Here is a 15,175-nt window from a genome sequence, read left to right on the forward strand (position 1 = left end):
AGGATTAGGCCAGTAATTTCTTCTAACAGCCAGTTCTCTGAACTGCTTAGAATGTTAACAAGTTCTAGCGAATAGCTGCGAAACTGGTAGAATCCCACCCCTGCATTTATTGTAAGGATGTGAATAACTGTTCTGTAGAATAGAAAACCTGATTTAGATTGATTTTGAATGTAATGCTGAGGTTAAACATTGAAATATTTTCTCCCTTATCAGTGCTACTGTTGACAGTGCAACTAAATGATTAGATAAGTCCACTTTTTCGATCATTCAAACATTTTTAGCAATTTTTCATTGCCTAGTTAGAATACTGTTTTCAGAAACATGACACTGTGCACCAGAACTATGTGAAACTTTCCCATGATGTTTATGAAATACCAAAATTTTTCACTAATCCTCTTTTTTGAGAGCTGAGAAAGATTTAGACACTGCTGTAAAATTGAGAAATTTGGCACTATGTTTTGTACTTTTGCCTTTTCAGTGTTGAAATCCTTAAATTTATGGCAGTAAATTCCCTAAATTATTATTGGGAACCATTTTTAATGGGCTTTCTCTTTTTTGTTGTATGCTAATCCCAGATGTTAAGTGTGTAGGAGAAGGAGTGGCAGAACCTGGGGCGGAATTAAGAAAGAGAACAGCCTACAGGTGAAACTCGAAAAATTAGAATATCGTGCAAAAGTTCATTTATTTCAATAATGCAACTTAAAAGGTGAAACTAATATATGAGATAGACTCATTACATGCAAAGCAAGATAGTTCAAGCCATGATTTGTCATAATTGTGATGATTATGGTTTACAGCTCATGAAAACCCCAAATCCACAATCTCAGAAAATTAGAATATTACATGCAATCAATAAAACAAGGATTGTACATAGAACAATATTGGACCTCTGAAAAGTATACACATGCATATGTACTCAGTACTTGGTTTGGACCCCTTTTGTAGCAATTACTGCCTCAATGCAGCGTGGCATGGAAGCTATCAGCCTGTGGCACTGCTGAGGTGTTATGGAAGACCAGGATGCTTCAATAGCGGCCTTCAGCTCTTCTGCACTGTTCGGTCTCATGTCTCTCATCTTTCTCTTGGCAATGCCCCATAGATTCTCTATGGGGTTCAGGTCAGGTGAGTTTGCTGGCCAATCAAGCAGAGTAATCCCACAGTGATTGAACCAGGCTTTGGTGCTTTTGGCAGTGTGGGCTAGAAAATGAAGTCAGCATCCCCATAAAGCTCATCTGTGGAAGGAAGCATGAAGTGCTCCAAAATCTCCTGGTAGATGGCTGCGTTGACCCTGAACTTAATGAAACACAGTGGCCCAACACCAGCAGATGACCTGGCTCCCCAAATCAACACAGACTGTGGAAACTTCACACCAGACTTCAAGCATCTTGCAGAGTGTGCCTCTTCATTCTTCCTCCAGACTCTGGGTCCTTGGTTTCCAAATGAAATGCAAAAGTTGTTCTCATCAGAAAAGAGGACTTTGAACCACTGAGAACAGATCAGTTCTGTTTTTCTTTAGCCCAGGTAAGATGCTTCTGACATTTGTTGTTCAGGAGTGGCTTGACAAGAGGAATACGACATTTGAAGCCCATGTCCAGGATCTGTCTCTGTGTGGTGGCTCTTGATGCACTGACTCCAGCTCAGTCCACTCCTTGTGAAAGTCCCCAACACTTTTGAATGGCCTTTTCCTGGCAATCCTCTCCAGGCTGCGATCATCCCTGCTGCTTGTGCACCTTTTTCTTCCACACTTCTCCACTGAGCCGAAGGGAGAATCCAGGATGGGTAGGCTCTAGTCTCCTAGCTCTGCAGACCAAGTTGAAAAACCCCCTGGTAACAGTCCCCAGTTCTTCATTCGGTCTCAGCGTGCTCAGACCACCATTTAAGGGTTCTGAATAGTTAAGATTGTAGAAGAATTTTCACCCCCTGGATTAAGCTTTTTGTCTTAGAGAGGCTTAGATCAGGTTTGACAGCTAGCTGGTTTGCCGGTTTAGCACTTCCAATTTTTCGAGTCTTTTTTCCGGTTCATTTTTTTGCTTTTTATTTTATTTTTTTAAACTTTCCTTGCTGGTGGACTGTTTTTTTTTTCTTGTTAGAATTTGGGTGGAGGTGACCCTGAGAGCCTATGTGGCCTGGGCTGGGGGCGGGAGTCGGCGTCTTATTCAACTCACCTTCTCCTGATCCACTTTCCCTTGATTTGGGCTAGCCGCAACTGCCGCTAAGCGCTTCTGTCCCTTTTCGGTGTCAGCGGCCATTTCTTGCGTCTTGGGACAATCTTGCAGTTTGTCTCCAGGATTGTCCCTTGAGGGGGGTTCTGGCCATTGGGATTAAATCCTGACCCCCTATCCAGTCCCCAGAGCATTGTGGCAGCTGTGAGACACTTGAGTCCGCCAGATAATTGTGCTGCAGCCAGCGCCAGGCTCAAGCCTTGACCTGTCAGGGCCTGCTGCAATTCAAAGAGTCAGCCGTTTTTCACCTTTTTTTCTCTGACTCGGCTTTTGAATTGCGGAGCTGGGCTGAGCTCACCATTTTGGGTTGCACTAGCCTCCTGAGGTGGTGGACAGCTACTGTGGCTGTAGCAGACAGTGTTAGGCTAATTTTTTTTTCTTTACTACTTTTTCCCCTTCTCTCCTCTTGTCACTGACAAATAATTTTGGCGGGCTCAAAATGGCCACTAGGGGAGCTGATCAAGAACTGTCAGTTCCTCAGCAGGGTAGAGAGAAGGCTGTAAAAGGGATCACCTAAGCCCAGGTCTGCTGGACTGGAGGCAGCAGCTAGGATTAGAGCCAGGGTTCTAGCCCCTAAGAGATCCTCTAGGGCTGAGGATAGGCAGGCCAGGTGTAGACAAAAAGCCATAGACAAACAGTTTGACCAAGGCAGTGAGGGACTCCAGGATGGCTGAAAACAGGGCCACCTCTCCTCTGCCTCCACAAGACAGGCAGCAAGACCAACTGGCAAATAGGCAGTATTTGACTGCCTGGTCTCCTGGTGGCTCAAGTAGCACAACTGTCAGGTCAGCAGTCTTTCCCATGATTGTCATTCCTACTGAACCAGACTGAGAGACCATTTAAAGGCTCAGGAACCCTTTGCAGGTGTTATGGCTTAATTAGCTGATTAGAGTGGGACACTTTGAGCCTAGGATATTGAACCTTTTCACAATATTCTAATTTTCTGAGATTGTGGATTGGGGTTTTTCATGAGCTGTAAGCCATAATCATCTCAATTGTGACAAATCATGGCTTGAACTATCTTGCTTTGGATGTAATGAGTCTATCTCATATATTAGGTTCACCTTTTAAGTTGCATTACTGAACTAAATGAACTTTTCCACGATATTCTAATTTTTCGAGTTTCATCTGTAGAGTACCTATGTATTCTATTCTGACAACAGCTGTGTGCTGGGAAGGGGAGATGGCAGCTGTCACTCAGGAAGCTTTGACAGCTTTTAGAGGCTTTGTGTTATAGAAAAATGGATATGAGATGTTGCAGTTGAAATTAGATTTCAATTGGACTTGTTGCTGCTGAATCAGCTTCCTGTTAAGCAGCAATACACTTGTCTAAGCTGCTTGATTTCATTGCTGTGCTGGCAATGGAATCCCCAAGGCTGATAATCTGTGAGGATTTTAACCTGCCCCCAAATGGCATTGAATTGGGAATGGTTCAGAAGTTCATGATAACCATGAACTTGACCCAGATAATCAAGAGCCAGAGATCGCACACTAAATCTGGTTTTATCTTGGAGCTGTTGCAACCTGACCTGAGAGCTGGAGGATACTGGGTCTTGTTATCATGGTCAGGTCGTTCTCTGATTGCTTTTTGCTTGCTTGCGATCCTTCTCCCATCAAAGAGATGTGCCTATTCTAGAAACTGGATGGATTTCAAAACGAGCAAGAGTTTTTCCTGAGGTATGCTGATCCGTTTCTCTGAGGGTTTCTCTCTGGAATGGGGAGGTGATGAGGGCCTTAATCAGGTACTCCTCGCTTAATCACTATTTATTCAGTGGCTGTTCAAAATTACAGCAATTCTGAACAAACAATATTATGGCTGTTTTTCAAAGTTATGTCTGTTGTAATGCCCTTGTGGTCAAGTGACCAAATTCTGGCACTTGGCAGCTTGCTTGCACTTATGATTGCAGTGCACTTCAACTCTCCTTTATCCACCTATATCCCCCCACCAAATCTCTACCCTTTTGGCCTTCCTATCCTCCAGCGTCATTCCCCACCTCTTCTGTCCCCAGCTGACTACCATCTTCCTGCTGCTAATGAGGCATTGCCTGTCGAGCAGCAATTGGCCTTTTGCAAGGCTGCATAAGGCCTCCCTCTCCTCACAATGCCATCAATGGTTCCTCCTATCTTAGTCAATTTTCATGATGTCTCCACCTTCTCCCTTCTGAGGAATATTGTTGAGAAGATAGTCAGGTTGCAACTGGAGAGATCTCTGAGGGAAACATATTGTCTGCAGTAATATCAGAATTCAGGCCAGTCCATAGTATTGAGATGGCAAGTGTGGGAGCTGGGACGGTGGGTGTTACAACCATCCTGCTCTCCAGCTGTGGGGAAGTAGGGATAAGAAATACAGTGTTATGGTGGTTTTCCTCCTTTCTCTGTGACTGATTCCGGTTGGCATTGATGTGGGGAAAAATCAAGTCCATGATACCTGATTTGTGAGGTGTTACCAAGCTCCATACCCTTTCAGGCTTCTTGTTTAATAGCTAAATAGAAATGTTAGGAGAAGTCATCCATCAGTTTGGAGGTGTCATCAGTATGCCAAGCAAGATCTTGTCCTGGGCCTTGAAGTCTGAATGAAGAGGAATAGGTTGAAGCTCAACCCTAGCAAGACTGAGTAGTTGTGGATTCTTGGACCACTTTGATTGGGGTTTTCTATGTCTGATCTTCAATGGGGTTGCATTGCACCATTTGGGTCTGGTCTGTAATCTGGGGATCCTTCCAGAATCTCAGATCCTACTCAAGGAACAACTGGCAGCTATCTGCCAATTGGGCTCCTTTCTGGACATTTTCCCTGTGCTTTGGTCACCATGGCTGCAACTGGTCCAGAGTGCAGTGACCTAACAGTTATAGGCAAGCTTGACATCTCTATTCCATGGGCTATAATAGTTATCATTAAGTTTCTGGGTGCAACTCAAGATCCCACTTACTATTACTTACATGACTCATGGCATAATCCTGGTCATCTGAAGGATGATCTGTAGTGAAAGCCTGTCCATCCCATATAACCCAACAGATTTAGTTTGTTTTAGGTCCCATTGATTAAGCAATTGTATTTGATAGACCCTCTTCGTTGTGGTGCTTACTGCCTGAAACAGCATTTCTCCAGAGCTTTGTATGGTTTCGCATTCTGTCTACACTTATATAAGCTTCTAAATTCTGGCTCTTCACCATGGAATCTTCCTCCATATGCCTGCTGTTCCTTTTCTGGGGTATCGTTTTAACCATTTTATGCTTCGTAAAGCTTCCTAGAGTTGCAGATTGGCAACCTGGAATTTGACAAAAATGAATGAATGAATGAATGAATGAGGCAAAGGGAGGTTTAGTGACCTTTCCTCTTTCTTCTGAAATTCCTCCTCAAAGTCTGCTCAAAAAACTGCCCTATATTTATGAAAGATTTGGAGAGTATAAAATTGAAACCAACTGTTGACATCTGCCTTCTGTTGATGGAGGAGACCAACTGAATATCACCCTTTAGTTTTATTTTCTTTAGCAACATATGTTGGTGGGAAAAATACATTCTGCTCATAGTATAACTATCAATCCTGCAAAGAAAAATGTAAATATGTAACAGTGGCAAAGAAAGCAAAAGCTGTGTAATTTACTCAAAGTGAGCACTATCCTCATTGACCCATCCTACATGGAAGCTCTTTGTGACCTATTGCAATAGCATCCAGGTGAGTTAGGAAGATGGGCAAGGTGAATGACTTCTAGAATGATCCTCTATGATTAATTCAGGAGGTAGCCAGTAGAATCCCTGGATTTTTTAAAAAAATATTAATAAAATAGAGTATTTAAAAATGATAATCATATCTGTGAAAAGCAAGGTGTATGCTAATCCTGTGGCTTGAACAGTTACTTATGGAAGCTATAGACTGCCTTTGCTGTGGACTTAGTAAGATACAGGTCATCTTGATGAATTACATCTTGAGTTGGCAGACAGAAAATCGCAACAGGTCATCTTTAACTTCTGACTAGGTGCTTAATGACTTTTGAAATTAACTGACTCCAAAAATCCTACTTATGACCATTCCTTGAGGTTACTACTGCTGCACCTCACCCTCCATAATCGCATTTTGTATGCTTGGCAATTGGTTTACTACTGGTTGCAACTTCCCATGGTCATATGACTGAAATTTGCAACATTTTTTTTGCCATTTTTCCAGCAAAAATGTCCACTAGATATGCTGGATTCACTTATTGAGCATGTGGTCTATCTAACAGTCACATGATTTGTTTAACAACCATGGTGATCCGCTTTATGACCATCATAAAAATGGTTATGAAATCTAGTCTGATCATATGGTCACTCCCACCTATGACTGCAATGTCTTATGACCGAATTTCCTGATTCTGCTGTGGTTGTAAGTCAAGGACTACCTGTACTACTACATCCAGGAAAGATAATTGCATATTCTGTCATTGTCTACAGTATATGAGAAAGGAGGAGAAGTTGGGGAAATCTCCACAAAAAGTAAGATTTCTTCTTTTGGTTACTTGATCCCTTCATTTTTGTTGCTAATTTGTCTTGGTTCTTCAAAATTCTTCTGTTCTGATCAACATGTTTGTTCCAGTATTGTCTGTCATCAATTGCTACTTCGATTTCTGTAATGCTCTTGCTAGCTCAGTGGTAGTATCTGGTCATCTTGTCTCCTCTTAGCCTCTTTTCCAATTGCCTTTGATTTTTTTCCCCCAAGCAACAGGGTCTTCTCCAAGGAGTCTTGCCTTTCTAGTACACATTCAAAAAATGTAAACTTCAAGGTCATTATTAGGACTTCCTGTGAGCAATCTGATTTTAATTCATCTAAGATAAATTTGTTCTTACAATTCAAGGTATTCTCAATAACTTTGTCCTGATTCACAATTCAAATTTATAATTTCTCTTTATTCAGCCTTTTTGATGACCCAGCTGTCATAATCATATATGACATCTGGGTCTCATGGCCTTGATCATATGTACCTTTTTTGACTTTGGAATTTGACTAGATATACAGTATGTGCTAGACTGATTCTTAGAGATTAAAAGAAGCAAATAGTTTCTCCCCCCTCTGTAGATGTAATATTGATTCATATATGTATTCATGTTGAAATTAGTATCATTGATCACATAAATGATGGAAATATTTGTCTTTATATAAACTTATCTTTAAATAAGACCAAGTTGATTTAAGCTGCCCCATCTTTCAGAGTAGCAAACATAAACACTGTATTTTTTGCAATTTCATTTTTGAAAGCACAGTTCATAATATTATGTAAATTATGAATGTACAGTGTGAATGTCCTTCTGGTTGGGGGCCCAATACATTTTTATTTTGTAACTTTATCTTGGCATACATATGGGCATATGTAGTATTGGGCAAGTTTCAGCGTGAACTATTCTTAATTCTCCATCGGTTGATGTGCTGGCACAAGCTTAAGGATTCCTGTCTCGTTTCTGCTCTGTTGCCTACGATATACCTATGAAAACATTTGCCAAGACTTGATTTCTACATTCATAAGAGGACTTATAAAATTTATAAAATCAAGAATGTGCCCAATAATTGAACAGAAAAATGCTAGAACTAATTCCAGTGAATCTGAAAGGAGATACTTTCAAGGCTGCCAAGCTGAGGTACTGCTTAGTTCAGGAAACTGTTCATTTACTATACTTTATTCTGCTTTTTTCCATCAAGAAAGTCCAAGCAGAATAGTTAGCATTGGCCAAGAAGATTTCATATAGTCTAGATTTCAGAAAATTAATAGCATCATCTATCTTCAAAAATATGAGTTTTTCCCCATCTTCTTGAAGTGATGTAATCTCTCTTATATCTCCTATCCTATTCGCTTTCTCTAAGATGGTAAAAGAAACCCATCCTTTTCCAAAAGGCCTTCAAAATCCTTGTATGATTTGATAATGCTATCATAAATTGGGAAGGAGTTTGCTATTCTTATTTTTAATTGAATTAAGTCAACATAGAAATGCTTGTAAAATAAATAATTGTGTTGAAATTCAACAAAATATATTGGCTGTGGAGTAGACGTTTAGACTTCTGTTCTCAAAATTCCCTAGATTCATGGCCATTGCTGAGAATTCTGGCAGCTGAAATCCATACATCTGGTGGATGCCCAGATTATTTTACTAATTGTGAATGTATATTTTTTTAAGGAAAAAACATAGAATAGTTTTTAAAGAATCTCCAGACTAGTTCATTATCTTAATTTTCAAATGCTTTGAGTTGATAATGTTACACCTGCATTTAGGATTAGTTGGTCCTAATTTTAGCTGGGAGATTATTTTTCAATATTCCAGATCAAGTTGCTCTGGAATATTCCTAAAATACAAGCCATGTTCTGTTGGCAAGACTGTGTGCAGTTTGGGCTACAAGTGAGGAATGGAAACCTTGGAGATTTTCCAACATGAAGTCAGCCTCTGTTCTGGGACAGCATATCTCACCAAAGTGACAATGAAGTTTAACATTGGCTACTAGATCATATTAGATTTCACTTGTTAGTCATGGGAATGGCACATGGTGTGCATAATTTATATATATATACACACACACACACACACACACACACACACACACAATATATAATATATATATATATATATATATATATATATATATATATATATATATACGTACGTGTGTGTGTGTGTGTGTGTGTGTGTATGTATACACACGCACACGTGTGTACAGCTAACAACTGATGCCTTCGTTTCCTCTCTTCCTTTGGTTACCATAATAGCAATAGCAATAGTACTTAGACTTATATACAGCTTCATAGTGCTTTAACAGCCCCTCTAAGCAGTTTACTGAATCAGCATATTGCCAACCTCAGTAGAATGGAAGGCTGAGTCAACCTTGAGTCAGTCAGGATCTAACTCCGGGCAGTGGGCAGAGTTTTGACTGCAACACTGCATTCTAACCACTGTGCCACCAAGGCTCTTATAATTCAGAGACTAAGAAACAGTGCAGAGATAGTTAGATAGGTGCTTAGCCCTTTCTTTCTTCTGATGATATACAGGTAGTCCTTGACTTACAACAATTTATGTAGTGATTGTTCAAAGTTACAATTTATGACCATTTCTCATGATTGTTGCAGCATCCCCATGGTCAAGTTATCAAAATCCAGATGCTTGGTAACTGACTTATATTTATGACAGTTTTGGTATCCCGGGGGCATGTGACCAGCTTTTGCAACCTTCTGACAAGCAAAGTCAATGGAAAAGCCAGATGTCAACTCAAAAATATTTCTCTGGTCTTTTAGAGTTGTCAGCAGAAAGGGAATGGGGGAAGTAATGAATACCTTAAATATTTTCATAGATAATTGCTAGGGGGCCGAAGCTTCTGGCGCACAAGATTATTACTGGAGAGCGTGATTGATGACTCTTGGCTATGGATGTGTCCCATTGGAGAATATACATCCAGGGGGTGGGGGAAGAGTAGAGTCAAGGGTGAGATGAATGATGTGTCTCAGTATCCGCTGTATCCAGGTAACACCGACATGTTCACTCCTAATAAATGATTTTTTTAAACTCTGAGGGATACAGCTAGAGACTCATGATTTGAATGGGGATGGGTTGTCAGAGCCCTGACACCAGATTCACTTAGCAACTGTGTTACTAACTTAAAAACTTCACTTAACAAATGTGGCAAGAAAGATTATAAAATGAGGCAAAACTCACTCAATAAATACCTTGGGCTCAGTTTTGGTCATAAGTTGAGGGCTGTCTGTAATTACAGCTTCATGACATCTGGAAGGCATTACAATGCAGAAGGCCGGCTTCAACAATCTACATGGAAATCATGTGGCAAGAAAATAAGCTTCACTACCACCCCACTGCATCTTCCCCATTTTAATCCTTAAAACCCCATCTTTAGTGTTAAGTAATCAAGTCAGAAATAGATAATGGTACATTCACTGTATTCCAGGGTAAAATCAAACTTCCTTATCCTTATCATTCTTTCAAGGCATTATTTCTAAGATATATACAAACTTAGAACAAACCCGTTAACAGCAGAAGGATAACGAAAGTGATAACATCTTATTAACTGAGTAAAGCTAATCAACAAGCAAGCGTTTCCCATGTACAAGCACAGATAGCCCTTGACTTATAGCTATTCATTTAGCCACCATTCAAACTTACAACAGTACTTAAAAAACCCCACTTACAATTGGTCTGTGCCCTTGCAAATGTTGCAGCAATTAAACCAGGGGTCGCCAAACTTTTGGACCTCAGTACCACCAAACTCATAATTTTAAATCCCACGGACCAGAGACCATGGGAAAATCCCCCCAAAAGTCTGCAGGAAAATTCCCCCGTTTTCCTACCGATTGAACATTCTTTATTTGGGATCGCAGGATACTGGTCCCAACTATCATCCTAGGTTGAGGAACATCTGTAGGCTAATGCCACTTGGCTGTTTTGTGGCCAAAGGAGCCTTCAAAATGGAGCAGCAGGAGCTTTGAGGGACCACTTGGTTTCCTTATTTATACAACATACCAGTTGCCGTTATTTAGAGTTCTTAGGAGAAAGTGTACTGCAGTAAATAAGATTAAAAATTTAAAAACAATGAACACATAAATAGCAGCAATTGTTATCTTTACTAGAAAGAGGGATGAACCCCTTTTTTTGAAGGTAATCGTCCATTAAGAAGGAATGATTCCACAGAGAAAAGTGGTCTGTTTCCATTGCTATGTTTTCAACAAATCTAAGTTGACAGCTTCCTTTTAAATATTCAGGAGAGTGGATTGAACGAGTCTTCAGGGAAAATGCTTACTTTCAGATACTTTATTTTTGTTCCTAGCATTTTTCTCACAAGTGCAGAGTCTTCTTTCCCCCTGATCAACCAAGTATTGGTCCATTGGTCGATTAACTGGCTTGTTGCCTGAGGACGAGATTGTGAGCTGAGAGAGAACAACTGGCCCAAAGTTATCCAGCCAGCTTTCATGCTTAAGGCTGAAATAGAATGCTGAGATTTCTGAATTCTAACTTGATGCTAAATTTTGAATTCTAACTTGATGCTAAACCAATTGCATTTCTTTCGCTTTCAGATACTGTGGTCCCAAAACAGTGTTGTTATAGCTTTTGTTTTTATTCTGGAAACAAATCAGAAACTTATGAAAACGGTTTATCATACCTCAGAGTACCCAGTTTTTTTAAAAAAAAAACCACTTGAATTTAGTTTTGCTTTTGAAATATAGAAATTGTGAATTACCCAATATTTCTTCTATATTTCAAGATATAAGCTATGCTAAAAAAACACATGATCGAGAAAGGTTAAAATTTCTGAACATTCATCCCATCCCCTTTAATATTATAGAAGTATGTACAGAGTCTGAGGTGAAACAATCTTTTATGTGTTGGAGACAGGTTAAACCAATGTACAGTATATAATAAACTCTGAATAGTTATTCTGGAAAATTATAAAATCAATAGAAGAGAAGGTATATAGCTCGGGGTTCATCTGTGGAATCCTTGGTGATCTCTGTGCTTGTTTGTTTGCAGATGTTTCATTACTCAACTAGATAACATCAGTGTGAGTGTGTGGTTTGTTCCTTATTTTTTAGAAAAGTAGCTTGCTCTGCTAGTGTTGATGGAGGTATACTTTTCTCCTTGATTATGATATTACTTTCTGCTTGATTGTTTGTCTGGTGTTAATCCCTGCTTATGTGGAATGTTGGTTGCCGGAGAAGATGTGTTCTGCTCTTTTTGTTTCCTTCTTAGTTTTTTTATTGTCTCTTGAAGGGTGTGCAAATATGATTTGTTCCTATGTGTCCATAGAATGCATGCCCATTATAATCCATATCATAAACCATGTTTTATAGACTAAGATTGAAGATACATTCTTGCAGACCTCAGAGCTTCTTCTGACTATAGTTGCTGAAAAGTGATGGCATATTTTCCCATATTTTGAGATAGGAGAGGAATTCAATGCAGCAAATTTGAATTCAGTGCAGATTACACTGACCAAATGTAATCTGCATTTTTCTTCTTGGTGTGGCTTCTGGTCTTTTCCCTTTGTGAAAAGACAGGTGCAAAATAGGAGCTAAGCATGTCAGGCTTCTCCCTGTTGCTTCTCGTTCTTCTCCAACCAACAGACTCAAACTTCCTTGATCTTCTTCATATTCCACTCATATATAAATAATTGCTTGTTATTTGCAGCATTTATTGTAAGCCACACCTCATTCTGAATGTTAGCTTTCACAACTTCATCCTTGCAGATTTAGATAATTTCCTGGTAAAATACTTTTGTAATGTGCCCCTCTTTCTGATTTTGAGGAAAATGCTCTTTCCATTCCTCAGTTTATCAGAACAATTTATGCAATCATGCTGTTGTCTCTTGTTCCTGGCTACTAAGGTTTACTTTCCGTGTTCTCTAGTCTTCCTCCAAAATATTACTTTTTTTTTTTTTTGCTACACCCTGAAAAGGCTGTACTATACAAGCCACCCGTTGTAGTTTATTTGACAGACTGCAATTAAACTAAATTGTGGCTCAGTGTGACTCTTTCTTTTTTTTTCATTTGTATATTGGTCACAATATTCTAGGCATAATCTAAATTTTCCGTCACTTAATTCTCAACCTTAACCCTGTTTTCTCTGCAGAGTAGACAACTTTGGGCTTGGACTTCTGCTTCAGACCAAACAGATCAAGCGTATGGTGTCATCCTATGTTGGAGAAAATGCAGAATTTGAGCGACAATATTTATGTGGTGAACTGGAAGTTGAGCTTACCCCACAGGTAAAATGTTAATGGCCTCTTCTTTGGAGGAAGGCTCCTTAAAATTAATGGTATCAATCTTTGGTTTCCATTCCAGTTGCAGGATTTCCACACAAGAAACTGAAATGTTGGTTGTGTAACTACTGTATTGCACTGTCCTTTTTTGTCTGTTGCAAGCTGTAAGATCAGACAGATTTCCTCATTTCTGGCAATGTTCATCTCCCAATATACATCTTGGGAGTGTATTCAGTTGCACCATAAGAATCAGGAAACTGGACTACATCCTTCTTTGGCCAGATTGAGAACCAACCCTAAAACCTGATTTATGTTGGAGCCCCAGGCTACAGACACACTACAATAATTATAATACAGTATTAACATACTAGTAAGAAAACATAGATAGTCACGTACCACTAGTTAAGAGTAGGAGAGGTAGGAGGTGTTTTTAATTGCATTTTGCATTGGCAGTCACATTTTAAAAATGCATTAAGTATTTGCAATGTTGTGCTTGACTGAACTGCACTCCATTCTTCATGCACGTTTAAACTAGTTTTTTTGAAAAAAATGACTGCTTGCCTGCCAGTCATACTTTCCCTTTCCATGTTAAGAATACAAGTAGCTCATTTTATATTTTGTAAGTTAATCTTTTCTTAGCTCAACCACACTTGAGTAAATAACAAGCTCTGGCTGCCTTCTCCTCCAAATGTTCAGATTCTGGGAATATTCCTATAAGATGAAGCAGCACAGTTGGAATGTGCTGTAATTAGCATGGCAAAGAAGCCATATTTACCTGAAAAAGAAACCTGTAATAAATATAGTTGGGGAAATAGATTTTTCTAAATATTTTTGAGGAACTGTAAAATATGAAGAAAAGTTTGGAAAATACATGCCAGATGATTAAGAAGTTAAATATTGATAACATTAAGATGCCCTGCTGATCATTGACCTTATTTTATCATTGTGTAGTGAGCTCCTGTTGCTTGTCCCAGCTTCTGCCAACCTAGCAGTTCAAAAGCATGTACAAATGCAAGTAAAAAAATAGGGGCCACTTTTGTGGGAAGGTAACAATGTTCCATGCACCTTCAGCGTTTTGTCATGCCAGCCACATGACCACGGAGATGTCTTTGGACAGCGCTGGCTCTTCGGCTTTGTAACAGAGATGAGCACCGCCCTCTAGAGCTGGAAACGACCAGCACGTATGTGCGAGGGGAATCTTTACCTAATAAACTAATATTAAACGTTAGAAAGCTTGAATACCTCTGTTCGACATTTCTTAGGAATGACTATTCTATGGAAATCCTCTTGCAGTATTCTGGAGTCATCTCAGTGGACTTAGAAAAGAAGAAAAGGTCCCTTAACAACTTTTGTTAAAGAATTGATGTACTATTATGAGTTACAAGCCTCCTTTACATTTGTCTTGTCTTGTCTTGCCAGCCATTAAGCCTTTTGTTCTTTCTAGGGTACCCTTGCTGAGCGGATCCGAGCAGGAGGAGCTGGCATCCCAGCTTTCTTCACCAGTACGGGGTATGGGACATTAGTGCAAGAAGGAGGGTCTCCAATCAAATACAACAAAGACGGCACAGTTGCCCTGGCTAGTGAGCCCAGAGAGGTAAAATACTTGTGGATTTGAATGAGGTTGTGAATGAGTGGGGAGGGCACGAGCCTTTTTGAAACTTTTGAAAGTTAGGGCAGATTCAGGACATAGTACACTTTGCCAGGAATATGATAGTGTGATTTTGAGGCCTGTGCAGGAAAACAAAGTGGAATAAGTCCCAACTTAGAACAATATATTAAGCAGATTGTATAAATCCATTCTTCAGATCATATTGTGCTCCTGATTTTATTCAGTGTGCACATTTGATTTCCAATTTTCATTACCGCCAATGGTATTTTCACTCCATTTCATTTCTGCGCAAAGTGATTGTGTTAAATTGTAGTGTGAGCTCATAATTTAAATAGAACAAAACTTTTCAACATTTCTTAAAAATCCCCCCCCCCTTTTTTTTTTAAAGGTGAGGGAATTTGACGGTCGGCATTACATTATGGAGAAATCAATTACCGGAGATTTTGCGTTAGTAAAGGCCTGGAAGTCTGATCGTGCTGGAAATATTATCTTCAGGTATGGCATGTTCACAGAGCAAGCATGTTTTAACCTTGCTTTCAGAGAGTTTTCTGGGAAACATGAACATTCTACAGCTTAGAGGAATTATTATTATTTGTTTCTGTTAGGATGCATCTTTTAATTATATG

At 39.5% G+C, this 15,175-nt stretch overlaps 1 protein-coding gene across 1 annotated transcript in view; it reads left to right on the forward strand.

Annotated features, from left to right (window-relative positions):
• Positions 1–15,175, forward strand: part of OXCT1 (3-oxoacid CoA-transferase 1) — a 65,889-nt gene that overhangs the window by 10,674 nt on the left and 40,040 nt on the right. The window contains exons 4-6 of the mRNA XM_026716103.2: positions 12,811–12,946; positions 14,385–14,534; positions 14,938–15,044. Of these exons, the coding sequence (XP_026571888.1) occupies positions 12,811–12,946; positions 14,385–14,534; positions 14,938–15,044 (393 nt within the window). The remainder of the gene's footprint in view (positions 1–12,810; positions 12,947–14,384; positions 14,535–14,937; positions 15,045–15,175) is intronic.

This window comes from Pseudonaja textilis, chromosome 2 (assembly GCF_049901715.1).
Source record: "Pseudonaja textilis isolate UNSWEBS1 chromosome 2, rPseTex1.2, whole genome shotgun sequence".
Classification (NCBI taxonomy): domain Eukaryota; kingdom Metazoa; phylum Chordata; class Lepidosauria; order Squamata; family Elapidae; genus Pseudonaja; species Pseudonaja textilis.